We start from the raw sequence: 18969 nt of genomic DNA on the forward strand, positions 1-18969 counted from the left end.
AGATGCTTTTTTAAGTTCCTTCCATGTAGTATGCTATATCAGTAAATATCTGATGAAATCAGTTTGAAATAGTCTCACCTGTTCTTAGATAGCAATCATGGCTCTGAAATAACAGAAAATTTGTAGATAAACAGTCCAGAACTTTAGGCAACAACATTAAGAAGTGTTGTCCTGCAAAGGTTAGAGACCTCATAATTACAGTTCTTTTGTACATTAATGTGGAATTAACCATCTCCATTGACAGGCAGGCACGCTTTTGCGGGGGGGGGGGGGGTGGGGTGGAATACAAGTACCTGAAGAATGTACAGCCAAAGAAAGAGAGCGACATGCAGCTGCAGATAAACTACCATTTTCCATATGAGCAGACCTAAAAAGTTTCTCAAGGAGAGGCCAGAATAGTCCGAGAAGAACCAAAATTGTATCTTCCTCAAGCTGATCAGTTGAGATAGGAGTTGCTAGATGACCAAATACAGCTCCCATCCTGAAATTTAACTGCAAAACTTCAGCCAGCCTACCTAGATGCCGAAAGATTCATAGCAAAAATGCAGAATAGTAATTTTAAGCATAAGAAGACCTTAAGTATGCACAGGTGCAAAATAAATCAAACCAGTGCAACAATCCAAGAGAGGTTTATGTTGATGACAGACAGTTGGAGATAAATACTATTTAAAAACCAACAACATTTTCCAACTAAGTAATAAAGGATCGCCAAAAATTAAACAAAATTATCTCCAGATAGATTGGGTAGGTAGAGAAGAGGAGGTGCAGGTTTCAAATTCATGATCCTAAATTATCTGTAAAAGTTACAGCTTGCTGATCAATTTGGCGAAGCAGGTATATTTGTTAACTCTTCAAATTTCAAAAATCAATTGGGCACTCTCCGAAGAAACAAAGATTATATTGTTTACAAAGATTACAGCTTTCTAAGCAGGAGGGTTATTCTTCCTGACTACAGATCATATTGCATTTCATATCCTAAATTGGATAACTACAACTTCTCTGAAAATAGCTTGGAACATCATGAAATTTGTAGCTTTGTGGAAACCAACCTGTACAAACCCCTGGCAGCTGAGTTCAAGGCTTGTGTATAAGCAGCTGGGTTTTGCTTCAAAGAATGCTCATTATCTTGCTCTATCTGGAAGAAAAAAGTAGTATACATGTCACAGCTGCATGCAATAGAAGATATAGCAGTTGTCAAATTATATAGCAATGTTGAGTTTATGAGAGTTGTTTAAGACAAGAAAAGATCAAGAAAATTAAAGAAAAATAATTTTAAAAAACCTGAGAAATGAAGGCAGAAACTGCACAAATGCCATGATCAAGCAACAAGTAATACCCAAGGTTAACAGCAAAGAAAGGATTAAGTATTTTGAGGAGAAAAGGAAGAGAGGCAGGGTGTGTTTCCCTATATGCTAAATTGCTCTAAAGCACTCATAATTCATAATGCATGGAAACAGGAGTCAGTGTCAAAATCAGTAGACATAACATTATTATAAAAACACATTATTAAGACCAAGAAGACAACAAAAACAGCAATGGACTTCCCAAATATCACATGTGAACCCAATGTTCATTACCAAGGAAATCAGATTCAAGGGTTTCAATCTCACTACCAGACCCCTCTATAAGTACCTTACTGATATAGATTAGATCGTTATGGTACACCTCTCCACCAACACATGGTATCCAATGGGAGGTGATACAGAAGCTTGTAACCTATGTTGGTATGTACCATATCAAGCTCCCATACTGTACAAGTACCTTATCAAGTAAGTACAATACGCCCACTACCAGGCAGTGGGGGTTGGTATAAAACATCTCACTCAAACTAATGTCTTAATGACGGACCATGGTTAAATGCTTGATGCTTTGGACACAAGTACATGTTCTTGTGTAGGGAGAGAAGAATGATGCCGCTGATTCAAGAAGAAAAGACATGTAAGAGCATTTTAATTAAAGAGACTATCAGAAAAAAAAAAGGTAAATAACCACCCACCTGAAAGCTTGTATGGTTTGACTTTTAATATTTTTTAGGTCCAAATACATTTATGTTTTTATGTATGTATGTATGTACGTATGTACATATGTATATACGAAAACAAAATGTTTTAGCATTTCTGAGAAACTATAACCTTGGAATAATCACAAAAACAATGCCCTTTTTAATGACCTTGGAATAACAATAATTATCTAGACCTATCATGACCACTGTGCATTTGGAAAAAAAGGAAAAAAAAATTCAAAAAAAATGTGGGAATCAGTCTCTCTGCATACAGGATAAAGGCTGCACAAATTTGGCACCCCTCGGTGGTAGGAGTATATTTATAACCATGGAATAACAATAATTATCTAGACCTATAAAGATCACTACTACACTACACATTTGGGAGAAAAAAGGGGCGAAAAACTTCAAAAAATGTGTATAACTTGGTTAGGAATTTCAATCATATAATAATTGGGCTAATCAGACTTGGACAGGCATCCTGACATTAAAAGGCATTCCTCTAATTTCATAGTATGTGAAGCTACAAAGAAAAGATCTTCAAAACAATGAGTACATTGAAAAGTTTTTGGGTTAGGTAAATAGGGGATAACAAGGAGGGGGAACAGCTCTGGATGATCTAATAATCTAGAAAAATAGTTTTTTCTTCCTTTTTTTTTTTATTCATTATGGGTTTATTCAAGAAAGTACCCAATGTTAGTGCAAATTATACCAATCACAGAGCAAGGTGTGAATTTTAATTGCATGAGAATGTGTATGCAACCACACTCACTAATGCTCACTCATGCATAAATGCACACATATACAGTAAAGGTATTACAGCTGCCAGCAGAAATAGAAGAAACTAAATTTGTTTTCCACTTCTCTCACTTAATTAATGTTTAATAAAGGTCAATTTTCAATAGATTGAACAAATGCATCTTATACTACATTGAACAAACTATTATCAATCCATCATGCTATTACAAAATTTGGAAAATGACACAGGAACTGCAAATGTAAAATAAAGCATGCCTGGAAACAAATCAACCTATAGTCAGAGTGAGGGAATGCATACAAGTTTTTCAATGGCTCCATAGCTAGATGAAAGCAACCTTGCTAATGAACTCTTCTTCAATTCTTTGTTCGGAATAGAATTAAGAGTGAGAGTAATTGCACTAACAATCTCTTCCTCTTCTTCTACTGGCAGATTCCCTTTCTCCAAGCCCTAGAAAGACAATTAAATTTGTTAAGTAGACATGATCATATGGTGAAAAACAACTAACAACATTCTCCAAACACAAAAATATCTCATATGATTATATCAGAAAAACAAGCGGGAAGGAATTTATGCACACTAAGTTCATAGCACATATTCTGTTTCTTAAATAGAGGCTCTTCAATTTGCATTGTAAATGAAGTTATAGGCATAAATTTAAAAATCAATGACTGTCTTGTTGGCTCAAAGAGACATGTCAAATCCTCTAATATGATTATGCCCATAAAAAGTAACAAAACTAATTCAACATTCTCTTAAATAAACATAAGCCATAGCATATTGCACTACTTATTTGTAGATCTCACTCATCCCTTTAGAATTGTATGAAACTATGAATTCATAAACCTGCTATGCATTGATACCAAAAATTCCTACCAACCTTGTTCATGCAATGCTCATATATTAGACTGCTACATTCTAACAAGGCCAATAATAGGAAAACATGTCATATCAAAAAATAGATCAACATTTCACTCAGTAGCACAAAAGTGATGGCAGGTTCTTTTATTCGATATGTTGCAATGAATAACATCAAACATTTTAACAAGCATGCAATATCAATACCACTTGGTATTAAACACCAATAATGGACCCACTCAGCAGAAATTTCAATCTTGATGGAGGAGACCTAAGAAAATGAGTTGCATTTGCCTGAGCATGAATTTTAACTGGGATTTTATTGATGTATTCCTGCATTATGGTTGAGAGAGGAACAAAGCAAGCTATGGGTAATCAGATCGGCTAACTAATGTATTTAAGAGTTACCTATTTTCTACCATTCTCAATCGGCAAAGAAGAAATGAGACAAAAAAAAAAAGCATGAAATGAGAAGCGAGCATCCTATTGGGCAGCACTTTGACCAGTAAAATAAAAAATCAAAAAAAAAAAAAAAAACAGGATTTAACAGATCAAAATTAAATTATGGATATGTTAATGCTAACAGGATAAACAAAACTCCAGCATATTAGAAGCAGTAATGGTACTCTTGGAAGAAAAAAAATGCATATGCTCATGAAAAGAATTTTTACGAAAGACAAGTCATTCTAAAAGAACAAGGACACAGGTTGCATCTAGAAGAAAGGAAAAATCTAGATGCATGTTTTCTCTTCAGTCTTAAAATATTAGATCAAGGGAGCCATATGTTTTTATTTTGCCAGCATTCAGATTGATTTAGATCAAAGTTCGCCATGTCGGAACTGGACCCCATGCTGGTTGGCTGGCTGTATAGTTCAGCATGCCCTGAACTGTTCCATACCGGGCCCAAACCTACAATGCAAATTAAGCGACGGAGAGGGAGAACTGGAGAGAGATAGAGAGAAAGAGAGGGAAAGGGAGGGAGAGAGAGGAACAAAGGGAGGGGGACTGGTCAAGGATGCCGGTGGTGGCTGCCAGAGGGCCCCCGAAGGGTGCGATCTTCCTCCTCGCCCTCCGTCAGGTCAAAACAGGGGCGACTGCCCCATTTCGATCATGATTAGAGACACACAATGAAGTCGGCAATAAGACAGAGGGCGGGGAGGAAGATCCCACCCTCCAACAGCCACCGTTAGCATCCCTGACCAATCCCCTTCCCTTCATTCCTCTCTCTCTCTCTCCATTCTCCTCTCTACGTAGCAGGGCAAAGCTCCGGAGGCCTCAGCAACCCTCCAACAGCCTCGATGGGCCTCCAACGGCCTTTGGCGGCCTCTCCAACCCTTCCTCTCCTTCCTCGCCCCCCCTCTCTCTTTTCCTCTCTTTTCTTCTCACTCCTCACCAGTATACCATTTTTTACACCGGAACTGTACCGGCAGGCCACCAATATGGTTCGACACGGTTCGGCGAATGATAAGTTAGATTTTATTTCAGTTCACAAAATTAGAAGAAAAATATTACCTCCCCAAGCCAGATAAGTATTTCCATATTCTGAGCTTCATGAATCACCGAGGAAGCATCTTCACAAAGCTTACGTAAGGCTGAAGAGCAAGCACTTGAGGATATTGAGTCTGTAATCCCTGAGGCACAGAATAGACTGAAAAAAATGATTAGAATAGGAAAGAAACAGTAAATCAAGCCCCTGAGAAGACAGAAAGAAAAGTTCCAGTGCCATATTGATCCCAATAAATTGTTATGGGAAATTCTTACAGTAATGGCCTAATGTTACTCGGAAAAGATGATATCCACTTAGAATAAGACCCAACAACATCAGCAATAGATTTGTAGACCTATAGAAAGAAGAGATAACCAGGATATGTTAGTTACCCTTTGAAATGTATGAGCACTTAGTATTCACTAAAAGAAAAATTATGTTATGCAAATTGAACAAGCAAGGCAAACCTTTGGGAGGCAGTCAAATGTAACACTTACGATGGACAAGAAGCCCTTTCGCTCATCAGGTGCTTTACTTGACAGAATTGTCACCACCCGCATAATCACGGAGAAATTGAAAGGATTTCCATCTTTTAAAACCGTCTCTGCAACCTGAGAAGTAGTAAGTGAATAAAAACAGAAAGGAAGAAAATGTTAATCATGGCCTTCCGGTGACTACTATGATAAATTCATGACATGTGAATACACATTTGGCAACTTCAATAGCATCAAGAATTATCTATGACAACCAGAGTTCTTAAAGATTCCCTTTCATATTTCTCTAGATTATGTATGCTTGTGTTTAATGCCAAAAGTTTCAAAATAGCAATCACCCAAACCATTTAATCATAGATATTGCATTGCCCTCTCTGTGGTGATGCGCAAATGTTCACCAAGAACATTACACCAGACACCAGTAACCATGCAATGACCCAATTAAATATAAAGATGATAAATAAAGAATGTAAATCAATATACATTCTCTAATTATTGGAAATAACTATTTAATGAGTGCAAAAGGAATATACTCACCATAGTGAGTGCAAACATTCTAGTTTCCACCTCTACCCAAGGAATTAATGAATCTGCAGAAGTCCATCCACCGCAAAAAAGCTACAATTGAAGTTTTTTATGAGATTTCATGAAAATGATTTCAATTATTGGTATGCACAGAATAAGAGACCAATCTACATTCACTAGTGAGTAAGAAAAACAAACTTTTCAGCGACTGTACTACATTTGAAGCATTTCTAGTTGACCTTTGGCAAGTTTAAGAAATGATCTTCAAAGCCTTTTTTCTTTTCTTCCCTAATTCCACGAGTGACACAACCAGCTCTTTTTTGGTCGATTTGAAAGGACTGAAAAAAACCTAAACATATGAAGGAGTTCAACTATCAACAGAATCAGTAAAGAATATGACTGGTGTCTTATTTCCATAATTATTAAAGGCATCACAATTGCAGATCTAGGCAGATATTGGTAAATAATACTGACAGGTTCATTGGTTGGTCAACTTAGTAATATGGAATGACCTTCATACCAGTCATTTGCTTCTTCCCTTGCTTTCATATTTAGCATCCTAGTTTGATAGCCTCTAAGTTCAGCTAGTTTCCAGGGCATATTAATAAGTAATTCATTTATTTCTTTCGATTAAGTGGTGCTTTCTAATGAAAAGGAAAAAGTAATGTATACTCTTAAAAGAAAGCCTTTTTGTTGTAAGAAAAATCCAGGAGACATAAGCTTGTTAAGAACTGTTCTAGTCATTGACAGAAACTACTGCACATAAAACTACCAGAAAACATATCAAATTATTATATAATGATTAAAGTATGATAATTTTTGTGCATAGCTCATCAACATACTAAAGCAGCCAGTTGGATTATAGAGCACCTTCTGCACAAATGTAGCAGACCCTAAGAGCTGACATATATCTACCAAAAGCTCCTCCAAATTCATCCTAAACTGCGCAAGTCCATCAGGTATGTTTAGTGCTCCATTATTGCCATCAAATCCAGGATCATCAACCTGTCAAATGAATCAGGATGACTTGACATTTGGTTGTGTAATATATTCCAGCACCATTGCAATGAGCTATTTCTGCCATACAAGCATCTAATACAAAATTAATTTATAAGTTGCTTATAAAGACATGAAATACAAAGCAGGCACTGCAGTATTGAGAGCTGAGACTTGTATGTTGCTGATATAGGAGTCATAAATATAAGGTAACTGCCTTAGGAAATATGAAAATATGTGCAAAAGCATATAGGTTGAATCATCTTAGAATGTCATCAAATATTTTAAGTCACTATGTGATAAAGTTAGAAACTTAGAATTGACACCTCACACTCTTCTTATTCGGTCAAAAATATCAGAAGTAACATGGATTACTTTTCTTCATAAATGGAATTTTATAAGATAAGCTAGGTCACAAGAGGTCGCTGAATTAATTATTCCTCCACAGGAATTGGGTTTGCAACCATATTGGGTTATTCAGATACTTTATTCAACAAACAGAAGTTCAATATCCACTTCCTGGCATGAGAAAATGTTCTACAAACATGCTCTATAAACTTAACATGCTAAATATAGGATAAAATGGAACCTACAACCAATATAATAGTCGTCACTGCAGAACATAAATGATATTATTACCATCCCTTGCTTGATGAATCTGTGAGGATGTTGCCGTAAACCAAAGGACAACTTGTTAGTAATCAATGATGATATTCCTACAAGAATTTATATGCTACTTCCATAAAGAAGAAGATGAATGACATAAAAACCAAACATTAACAGTCATGATTATAAATTCTATAAGGCATTCATTTGGGGCAGATAAAACTATCATGTCCTCATGAGGGTTCCATGAACTCCTCAAACATCAATTGAGTTATATCAAATTATTCTAATCATCCTAACCTGCTTAAGCAATTTTGAGCAACCCTCCCCACTTAGACTGACCATCCATTTTATACAAATTGGACAAGGATGCCAATGTGCTTGCCTAAGTTCCTTTGACAAATGGCCATAGAATTTCTCTATGAACAATATTATTGTTTCATCACTTGTTATTGCTCTGCAACCTATGCTAGAAGAAATGTGCTCCTGCAGCTAAATTATCATATTCGGTGCCTAGGTATCATATTTTACAAAAGCACCACATGCAGGAACAATATCAGGGCAAATGCACAAAAGAAAGTAATACAACTAATCATGCAAGCAGTGAAAAGAACTATATCTTGTAATCAGACAACCAATAACGAAATCAGAGAAACAGAAAGTATTATCACCTGAGCACGTAATAAAAGTGCATCTAGTAAAGCTGAGAAAACAGGGGAAAATGTTTCTTCAATGGTTTTCTTATTTGCCTTTCCAACTTCTACACCAAGAAGATAAGTTGCTAAACTGCACCTGGAGATGATAACAGCAAAATCAAGATATGATTATTAAATGTCATCAAATATTAATCAATATGCACTTTCCGAGATTGAGAATGCAACAGAATTGCTTCTACATTAAGAAATAACTCAACAAATGAAATCATAGCATTAGAAGTCATATTGTTTAGTAATTTTAAAAAAAGGAACAGAGTTCAGAAAACAACACAAAGGTGTTCTGGGACCATGAAGCGACAGCATCTTACAGGATGTCTTTGCACACAGTATAAAACTACTTATATCCAACATAAACCTAGTGAACGAGAGCAAGTCATTCAGGAGATCTAAATCAAAAGGAAAAAAAGAAAAAATAAAGGAATTCTTACATAACTATAATAGGACCAGGACATGTTACCTGAAAAAAAAAGCTGGTACATAACAAACTCAAGAACATGAAAATAAGAAATATTGGGTAGTCAAACTAGCATCAAGCTATGCTTCACAAAGTTTGAGACTGTATTATCACTGATAGTCAAACTAGCACGAATCATCTGGTTGGTGCCCAGTTTCAAGCTAAGCCAGCTATAGGCAAGAGATGGGCCAAAAAACATATAAGCTTGTTGATAAGTAGGAGAACCACCTTATTTTATATGATTAAAAGTGAAAACCCATATATTCTCTAACTCATTTCAAACTGTCAAAGTTGAGTTGAGAAAGATAATTTAAAACCAAGAAAATGTCAAACACCAAATTATAAAATTTAACATATCACAAAAATGAGAAACTTCAAATGTACAATCCTATTTTCTTATGAATATCACTTTTATGGACAAAGAGTAAGACACATTTGCAATACAAAAGTTAAATCACTATGCCTATCAGATATGTCATCTAAGTCTCTCGTCGATAACCATTACGTCATACTTGGAAGATACAACCTCAGAAGCACCACCTTTTACTTCTTCAGATAATACTTCGGTCACATGTCTTCCAATTCAGCATATCTACCGCTTTCCCTTTAAGAGTATCAAATTATCTCCTTTTTATTCTCAGCAAGCTACACTGTACCAAATCACACACTTGACCAGTTTGAGGATCAAAAGAATAAACTGTTTTTTAACATGAATAAAAAGGGAAAAAAAACTCATTTCCCACTCAAATTCTATTAGGCTATATACATCTCTAAGAAAGAATTGCTCAAAATTGAGATATCAGCTGTAGTTCAAAAGTGGTTATAAAATTGGCATACATAGATCTTCTTTTCCTCAATGATATTTCCCATTATGTTTACCTAAGACTTGTTTGGTTCATAGGAAGAATTTTCTCTCACTAGAATATTTTTCCTAAGAAGCTGATGTCTAGATCTATGATGCCAAGGAAAATGGTTTGTGCATGTTCAGTTGACCATAGAAAAGTGGCACATTCCAAAATGGCTTATGCAAGATCTGTGAAACCGGAACCGGAACGTATGCCATTCGGTCGGCAGTATGACTTAGTACAAATCCGTACCAAACCGACACGAACTGACACAGAAGCAAAGAAAGGAATCATGGAGGAGGAGAGAAAAAGAGGGGAGGAGGGAGAAGGGGAAGGCGAGGGAGAGGGTGGCTGGAGGAGACGCCAGCGGTAGCCACAAGTAGGCCACGAGCACGCTCGAAGGACCGTCATGGCCTCTGCTTCCTCCACCAAATCTTGAACGAGAGAAAGAGAGATAGAGAGAGGGGGGAGGGAAAGAAAAGAAGGAGAAGGCGACAGAGAGACTGTCGAAGGGCCTTCGACTGGCCGCCATGACCACTGGACGACAAAATCACGACCTGCAGTTTTGCGGGGGTGAAACAAAAACACTTACCCTTATTTCATAGGTTTTTTAAAAAATTCTGGCCATAGTGAAGCTGGTAATGAGTTTGACAACTTCAAAGTGAATCTGACACACCCATTGCCGACTTCATTGTCTCTTTGATTTTTTTTAAAAAATTCTAAAACAGTGATACCGACAGCCAACTTCACTTAAGTGAAGTCGACAAATCCAATGCCGACTTCTCTATTCATCATTGTTTAAAAAAATCATAATGAATAGGGGTGGTCGCCCCATTCTGTGGCTGCGACTACATCCGCACCTTTTTCGCCGTTCAGTGGCCACGACACCCTCCGACGGCCTCTCCACTAGCTGCGCCTCCCTCCAGTACCGTCGCTTTCCCGCTCTCTCTATCTCTCTCAATTAAATATTCTATCAGATGACACGAAGCCGCGAAGGCCTCCACGGCCCTCCGACGACCTCGATGGCCCACCACTGACCCTTCAGTGACATCATCCGCTCTTTCCCTCCCCTCCTCTCTCTCTTCCTCTCTTTCCCTCTCCCTTGTCCGGTGCTCCGGATTGGCAGGCCGAACCATCCCGATTTATGGTTAGTACAACTCAAAACTCCCTGAATCATCCAGATTGGGACAATTCGACGAACGTTGACCGCTTTGTTTGGTTGAACATCTACTTTTCTAAAAAAATTGTGTAAAATACCTATTATGCCCTTAATAAAGGGAAAAACCTTACCCCATTCTCCCTTAATAAAGGGAAAGAACTTACCCCATTCTATCTCAAAGCTTAAAGACATGTTTGGGAAAAAAATATCTAAATTCTTAGCCGGTGGCAGTTGGACTTTCCCATGTCCCACAAGGGTTTTTCTTTCCCATGAAATGTAGGAATCTTAATCCCATTGGAACGCTCCTTTTCGATCTCTCTCTTTGAAACCTCCAACCAAACATGATGAGGCCTTTCTCCATTTTCCCATTGATCACACTTTCGGCTCTCCTCCCACGAATCAAATGAGTCCCCAATTTATAGAATAAATGGCATTACACAGTTTCTCAATTATTGCAAATTCACACCCAAGGTTCATTGCCTCAATACCGAACCCCATACCAATAAAATCCTACTATAATGTTGGTATGCGGTTCATGACAGTACGGTAGTATCGGTATACTCCGAAATGACGTACCAGTACAAGATCAGTATGGTACAATACGAATAGCATGGGGCAATATGAAGCAGTATGGCATTCCATGTTCACACCATTGAAGACCAATATACTCAACTCGACTCAACCAAGCCTTAATCCCAAACTAGTTGGAGCCAACTACATGAATCCTTTTCCTCCATTCCATTAGGTTCAGGGGCACGCTTTCTGAAAGATATAACAATATTTAATCTTTCCTTAATACTACATCTCATATGATTTTCGATCTGCCACTGCTCTTTCCTTCTACATATATCAAATCAATCTTTTGTACAAGTGCACCCTTCAGCCCAAGATATGCCGCACCATACTAATCCAAATGGCACAAGGCAATCGTCTTGTACCAATACTGAACTAGTATGTGCAACAAAGGACACATGACACTCGGTATGCCGAAGTGACCTTTGTTAGAAAGGAAAAGTTCAAAGGAATTGAATTCATTGATAAGATCCCATCTCTTTAAATAGATGGAGAAACAAGTACAAAAAGAAAGAAGTACATACTTGAAAAGCAGGTACATACTATGTTTAAAAACATACTAAATATATCCTTCCCATATAAGAACTCCCTAAATAAATCATAATTCTAATACTCCCTCTCAAACTGGAATATATATATCAAACATACCCAGCTTGTTACACATGGATTTGAAAATACCAAAAGACAAAGACTTGGGCAAAATATCAGCTAACTGCTCGAATGGAGTGAATGGTGTCATGATGGTTTTGTTCACACAGCATCTCTTATAAAATGGCAATCTACTTCGATGTGCTTGGTCCTCTCGTGGAATATAGGATTGCTGGCTATATAAATAGCTGTTCGATTATCACAATGTATAGGCATAGAACTAAAATGATCAAAATCAAGCTCAAACATCAAAGACTTTATCCACATCATCTCGCAAGTACTATGTGCCATAGCTCTATACTCAGCCTCGGCGCTAGACCTGACAACAATATTCTGCTTTTTACTTCTCCAAATTATAAGATTACCTCCTATGTACATGTAGTATCCTAACATGGACTTTCTATCCCCTTTATCTCCTACATATCCAAAGTCCTAATAAGCTTCAATTTTAAGATGTCCATGTTTCTTGTATAGTAGACCTTTTCCTGATAAACTCTTAACATAAACTGATATTCTCAAGGCTGTTCTCCAACGAACTGTCTTAGGCTTTTGCATAAACTAGCTTACAACCTCCACTACAAAGGCTATGTCTGGTCTAGTAAAAGTGAGATAAATAAATTTGCCTATCAATCTCCTATATCGTGTAACATCTTCAAATAATTCTGTATCTTCAACCCAAAACTCTGAATCAATGTGAATGGAAGTACTTTCGAGTTTACATCCAAGTAATCATGTCTCCTGTAACAAATCTAAGGCATACTTTCTCTGAGAAAGGAACACACCTTGTTTGCTATGTGCAATTTCTATAAAAAAAAAGTATCTAGGCTTTCCTATATCTTTGGTAACAAAATACCATTTTAAGTACTCTTTAATTTCTTCTATATCACTTAGATCACTCCCAGTCAATAGTATGCCATCAACATAAATGGCTAAAATAACCGTTCTTGCAGAATTTCAATGAACAAAAACAGAGTGACCAAAGTTACACCTACGAAAACCAAATGCCATAACAACTTGATTGAGCTTATCAAACCAGACACGAGAACTTTACTTGAGGCCATAAATTGCTCTCTTAAGTTTGCACACCATGTTCTCTCCCTGAGCAACGTATCCAGGAGGTTACTCCACATAGACTCCCAATATCAAATCACCATATAAGAAGGCATTTTTGACGTCGAGCTGGAACATAGGCCACTTTTTTGTTGACAACCACTGAGATGATCACCTTGATGGAGTTTAGCCGAGCAACCCGTGAGGTCTCAAAATAGTCAACGCCATAAGTCTAGGCGAACCCTTTGGCAATAAGTCTGGCTTTGTATTTGTCTACAGTCCCATCTGACTTATATTTGACAGTGAACACCCATCTACAACCAACAATGTCAGAGCCAGTAGGAGGACTGACCAAATCCCATGTACCTCGGGAGAGGAGAGCAGCCATCTCATTCATGGTAGCTTTCCAAGCTGGATTATCCAAAGCTTTATTGTAAGATTTGGGTACCGAAACAGAGGGTAGGGACAAAGCAAACTAGTAAAAGGAAGAGGTAAGACGACCATAGAAAACAAAATGAAAAATGGAATGAGCTGTGGTAGACCATTTACCTTTACGGAGAGCAATTAGCAAATCCAAATCTGAGATAATCATAGAAGATTCAGGTGGTGGATGGTTCAGATCTACAGTTGTAGATGAGGGATCAGTTGGAGTAGAGATGGGTGCCTAAGATTTGTGTCTTCTGGTATACACCTACAATGATTTAGCTATAGCACAAACAAGCATAGGTTCAACAGACGCAACAGGTTGAGGAAGAGGAGGATGATCAATAGGGATGTTTGGAGATCCATCAGAGAAATAAGAAGTAGACTCAAAAAAGATAACACCTGCAGATGTGTGATACTTTCTGATCACCGAATCATAACACCTATACCACTTCTGCATCCGAAAATATCTCATAAAGATACACTTGACTGCCTTAGATGACATTATCAAGACTAGAGCAAAAATTCTGCACAAAACAAACACACCCAAACACACGTGGAGTAAGAGAGAGAACAGATTTGTCAGGACAGAGGCACGAGTACGGAATATCCCCGTAGAGAACTGATGATGGCATTCGATTAATTAGATAACAAGTAGACAATATAGCATCTGCCCACAAATATTTTAGCACATGCATTTGAATCATGAGAGTACGAGCAACATCAAGTACCGATGTTTTCTTTCAATAATACCATTTTGTTGAGAGATATGGGCATTAGTGATCTAATATAAAATACCATAGGTATAGCAGAATTGAGAAACATCATGCCTCAAAAATTCAAGAGCATTATTAGCGCAAAGAACACGAATAGAGGTGCAGAACTAGGTTTTTATTTCATTAAAAAAGATTTTGAGAACATCATAAACTTATATCCTGTCTTTCAACATATACACCCAGATTATTCTAGAATAATCATCGACAAAGGTAATAAAATATCTAAAACCAACAACAGAAGTAAAACGACACAGACTCCAAACATCAGAATGAACTAACTCAAAAGGGATGGAGCTACAATTATTGACTCGACTTGGGTAGGAGGCACGATGGTGCTTACCCAATTGACATGACTCATTCTCCAAGGACGAAACAGACGACTCAACAGGCAAAACTTGTTGTAGCTTCTATAAAAAAGAATGGCCTAATCGGTAGTGCCACAACAATGGAGAGACAAACGATGACAAAAGAACCACAACTAAACCATGGGTAGATGCACCATTGTCAAGATAATAGGGTCCACCTTTCTCACACCCCAAACCAATCCTCATCTCAATCTGAAGATCCTGAAAAGCACAATAAGTAGGAAAAAATGTCACAGAGCAATTGTGAGATTTGGTTAATTGGCTAGTGGATAAAAAGCTAATAGAAAACTTCGGAACATAAAGCACATGATCTAAAACAAGTGACGAGGAAGCACAAACAACTCCCTCACCCATAATAGGACAATAAGAGCCATCATCAATAGCCACAGAAGTAGGACTAAAACTAGACAGGTGAAATTAATTTTTATACCTGTCATATGAGATGACGCTCCTGAATCTAATACCCAGAAATTAGTAGAGGAAGCAATGAACACACCGGTACTTGGAGTGGTGGCGTGAGTAACTGTTTGTGTATTTTGAGCAGATTGGAACTACAAAAATTTTTCATACTCAGCAGTCTTGCATCATGGTAGAAGAAGCATGGATGGTGGAACAGGAGTATCAGATGTAGTTTTTATAAAAATCAGCTGCGCCTAGTCAGGTCTGCCAAACTTAAGCCAGCATTTTTCAGATACATAATTGTTGCGCCCACAATGCGAACAGTGATGTGGTCCCTTATCCGAGGCAAGCGGACGACTACGGCTAACACCACATCCTCCCCCTGAATCTCTACCACGGCCTCGACCGTGGCCACCAACAGCCAAAGTCGAATGCTCCATCTGATATGTAGGATTGGAGGCTAATGTAGCACTAGTAGAGACACATAGAACTCTAGAGAAGATCGCAAACAAAGAAGGAACCGAATCGCCATCAAGAATCTAACCACGAATTTGATGAACTAACGATGGATTCAACTTGAATAAAAATTTAGCTACTGCCAAACCTTCATGATAGTCCTTTAACTTCTGTGGATCCAGAATGAGAGGCTGATATAAATCTAACTCATCAAGAATATCTCACAGAGAGGCATAGTAATCAGCTACAAGTTGATCACCTTACTGCAATTGGAAGAGTTGCTCATAGAGTTCAAATCATAGAGTTCAAAAACCCTTGAAATATTCTTCTCATGACCATACATTTATTTGAGTGTCCCAGATTTGTTTAGCCGTCTGCAGAAACATAACACCAGCACTAACCTTTTCCTCTATGCTATTCAACAACCATAACATCACACAACAGTCACTAGCCAGCCAATCATCATAGGTAAGATCTGTGGGACTTGGAGGATCTTCAATCAGATATCGCACCTTTCATTACATACCAATAAACAGTTTGAACGATTGGACCTATAAAAGGTAGTTAGTGTCATTAAGCTTCACTGTAGTTGCCATCAGATTCCTTACCGTAGTGTTAGAATCGAAAGTCAGAAGCATCGAGAGTTGTTTGTTGTCATTATTTGAGGATGCCATAGCAACCAAATAGGAGAACAGAAACAATTTGATAGCCAGATAGTGAAAGAGGAAGGAAGGATATCTTTACACGATAGCCAAAGAAATAACGGGCAATGTACCGCTTTTGTGACTAGTATATAGCCAGAAAGATAGCCAAAAGACTTTTGCATGACATAAGAAAGAAACCTATGTTGATTTGTCCAAGAACAGATTGCTCCTCGAGATGCACAGAAGATCTCTCAGCCATCTTGCAGAATCACAAGCAGATTTCGGCAGACAGCATGCAGAAGCGTTAATCATACCTCCAAGATGGCAAAGGGTGGCCGCAACGGTGGTCTAAAGGTTTTGAGAAGGGAGGAGGCAGTTAGAGTTTTAAGAAGAAAGTTGGAACCCTGATGCGGCTAGGGCTTGAAAGAGTGGAGGTGGCAGCTAGAGCTTTGAAGGTTGCCAGCAAAGAGGAGGGGCTACGATGTGGAAAGATTGTCGGCGAAGAGGAAATGCTGTGATGTGGAAAGGAGGGGCTGCAAAGAAAAGGAGGGAGGAAGGAGGACCAACTAGCTGCTATGGCTAAGGTTGGAGGTGGATTGGAGAAAGAAAGGTGGAGGGCTACCGTGGCTAGGGTTGGACGCAGGAGGGACGGCAGCGTTTTATGGAAGAAGGGGCGGTGGCTAGAGGAGGGGCCACGATGGCAGCATGCTCTGATACCATATTAGAAAGAAAAAGCTCCAAAAAATTAAATTCATTGATAAGATCCCATCTCTTTAAACAGATGGGAAAACAAATACGAAAGGAAAGAAGTACATACTTGGAAAGCAAGTACAAAGATATACTAAATATATCCTTTTCATATAAGAACTCCCTAAATAAATCATAATTCTAACAGCCTTCGAATTGGGTGTATCAACACAATAACGGGATGGCACCGATATGAGGCCCAATATTGAGACAACGTAACTTGCTTCAACCTACGTTCTATATGTCCAAACCATCTGTCTCCCTTTTCTCAATTTGTCCTTGATTGGTGCTACCTCTACATTTTTACGAATGCCTTCATTTCTTATTCTATCTTTTCCTGTATTATCATGCATCCATTTTAACATTCTTATTTGACCACTCTTATCTTTTGCATATATTAGTTTCTAATTTGCCCGACATTTTATATCATTAAGCGCAGCTGCTTATATAGATGACCTACAAAATTTTCTAATGAAGGCACATATAGGTACCACAAATGCCCATTGATGTTAGCAGCGATTACCTTGTCTACCTGTCATCTCATTGTAATAATAAGATTATCATTTGTTCTTAATAGAATATTTACGAAATTATAGCATTTATCACAATGAAACAAGCAACTATTATCTTAATTGGAGACATCATTGAATCACAGATTTTCGATATAATCACTTAAGAAAACAATATAGCACCTGCAACAGATATGCATGATATGTTCAGACAAAAATGATTAAGTAAACATTTACCAAAATTGTAAGGTTGAATCTGCAATCTCCCAATCTTCACTCCGAAAAGCAACGCATCTGTCATATAATAAGCACATACTAATTATGAAGAATGGCCAATCATGGTAACCTAGACCAACTTTCACATCATGGTAAAACAAAGGTAAATCAAGAACTTTAAAGGGAAAGAAAGCCTCTTCCAGTATGTTAGAAGAACTATAGATGGAACATTTGCACAAGCATTGAAATATCAGATTCAGATACCACCTCAAAAGTGCATCTGCAAGCAGGAGTGCTTCTGTACTTGCTTCTGCAATCAAAGCTGGTGCCTGATGCATGAAAAACATAACTGAATTAATGCCAGAGTTTCCAAACAAAATGGAACAGTATCCTGAATGCTGAAGTCAATACCATGACTTGAACGCATAAATAGAAACTAGATACTTAATGATGATGACTTGAATTCCATAATGAAATTTAGTACTTTTTATTCTAACAATCACTAGTGCAAGGAAGAACTGTTTAGCTCTAATATTTAACATGCCATGAGAAAGTAAAATACTTACTGCCTGCCCGATTTCTGACAGCAAGCCTGCAAGTCCACCAATTACTTTTTCATCTCTATTAAGAAGTGCTGGCAGAAGCAGTATTTCTTTAAGATACTGTATTCTAAACAATAACACCTGTGGTAAACCCTGTGAGAACAAGTACAGATGTAAAAACAACAAGCAATGATACAGCCTCTAGATAACATAGAATTCACAAAGACCAATCATAATATTGAAAACAAGAAAGTCCTAGAACTGAAGGATTGTAATTACTTCAATATCAAATTTCTGTCAGGAACTTGGCAATGAAAGAACATAAGCCAACAATTCTTGAATAACATGCAAGATTTCTGCCACTCAAGAATCAGGAATCTGTGAAACATAAGCGGATACCTATACCAGCTCAATTTGGATAAAGCAACAAAGTTTGTGACTGTAGCTCCATCAAACTTTGATTTTTTTAATGAATACGATATCAACCAGTGAACCAAATACCAACATTCTAAAAATGGAATTATATCTCCATTTTCATGGCTGGCTAACCTAGAAAAAAAGGGCAGCCTAATGCACGAGGCTCCTGCCACTGCAGGTCTGGGGAAGGAAAAATGCACACGGCCTTACCCCTATGTATGGAAAAGCTGTTTTCAAATTTCGAACCCATGACACTCATGTCATAATGGGACAATCATACCATTGCATCAAGGCTCACCCTCTCTG

The 18969-nt window shown here is 37.7% G+C and overlaps 1 protein-coding gene across 4 annotated transcripts in view; it reads right to left on the reverse strand.

Moving 5' to 3' along the window:
• The window catches only part of LOC105051001 (uncharacterized), a 33561-nt gene that overhangs the window by 10014 nt on the left and 4578 nt on the right, over positions 1-18969 (reverse strand). For 2 of the 4 annotated variants that reach the window (XM_010931249.4, XM_029266423.2), the window contains 13 exons: positions 18271-18399; positions 17972-18033; positions 17726-17782; positions 8396-8516; positions 6993-7127; positions 6135-6215; positions 5601-5714; positions 5379-5458; positions 5130-5265; positions 3060-3209; positions 1050-1135; positions 294-481; positions 79-171 (listed from right to left, as the gene is read on the reverse strand). In XM_010931249.4, coding sequence (XP_010929551.1) covers positions 79-171; positions 294-481; positions 1050-1135; positions 3060-3209; positions 5130-5265; positions 5379-5458; positions 5601-5714; positions 6135-6215; positions 6993-7127; positions 8396-8516; positions 17726-17782; positions 17972-18033; positions 18271-18399 — 1432 coding nt within the window. Of the gene's footprint in view, positions 1-78; positions 172-293; positions 482-1049; positions 1136-3059; positions 3210-5129; positions 5266-5378; positions 5459-5600; positions 5715-6134; positions 6216-6992; positions 7128-8395; positions 8517-17725; positions 18034-18270; positions 18400-18969 lie in introns of all 4 variants that reach the window. The other 2 variants (XM_029266422.2, XM_029266420.2) reach the window with 2 other exon arrangements.

The sequence above is a fragment of the Elaeis guineensis genome, chromosome 9 (assembly GCF_000442705.2).
Source record: "Elaeis guineensis isolate ETL-2024a chromosome 9, EG11, whole genome shotgun sequence".
Lineage (NCBI taxonomy): Eukaryota > Viridiplantae > Streptophyta > Magnoliopsida > Arecales > Arecaceae > Elaeis > Elaeis guineensis.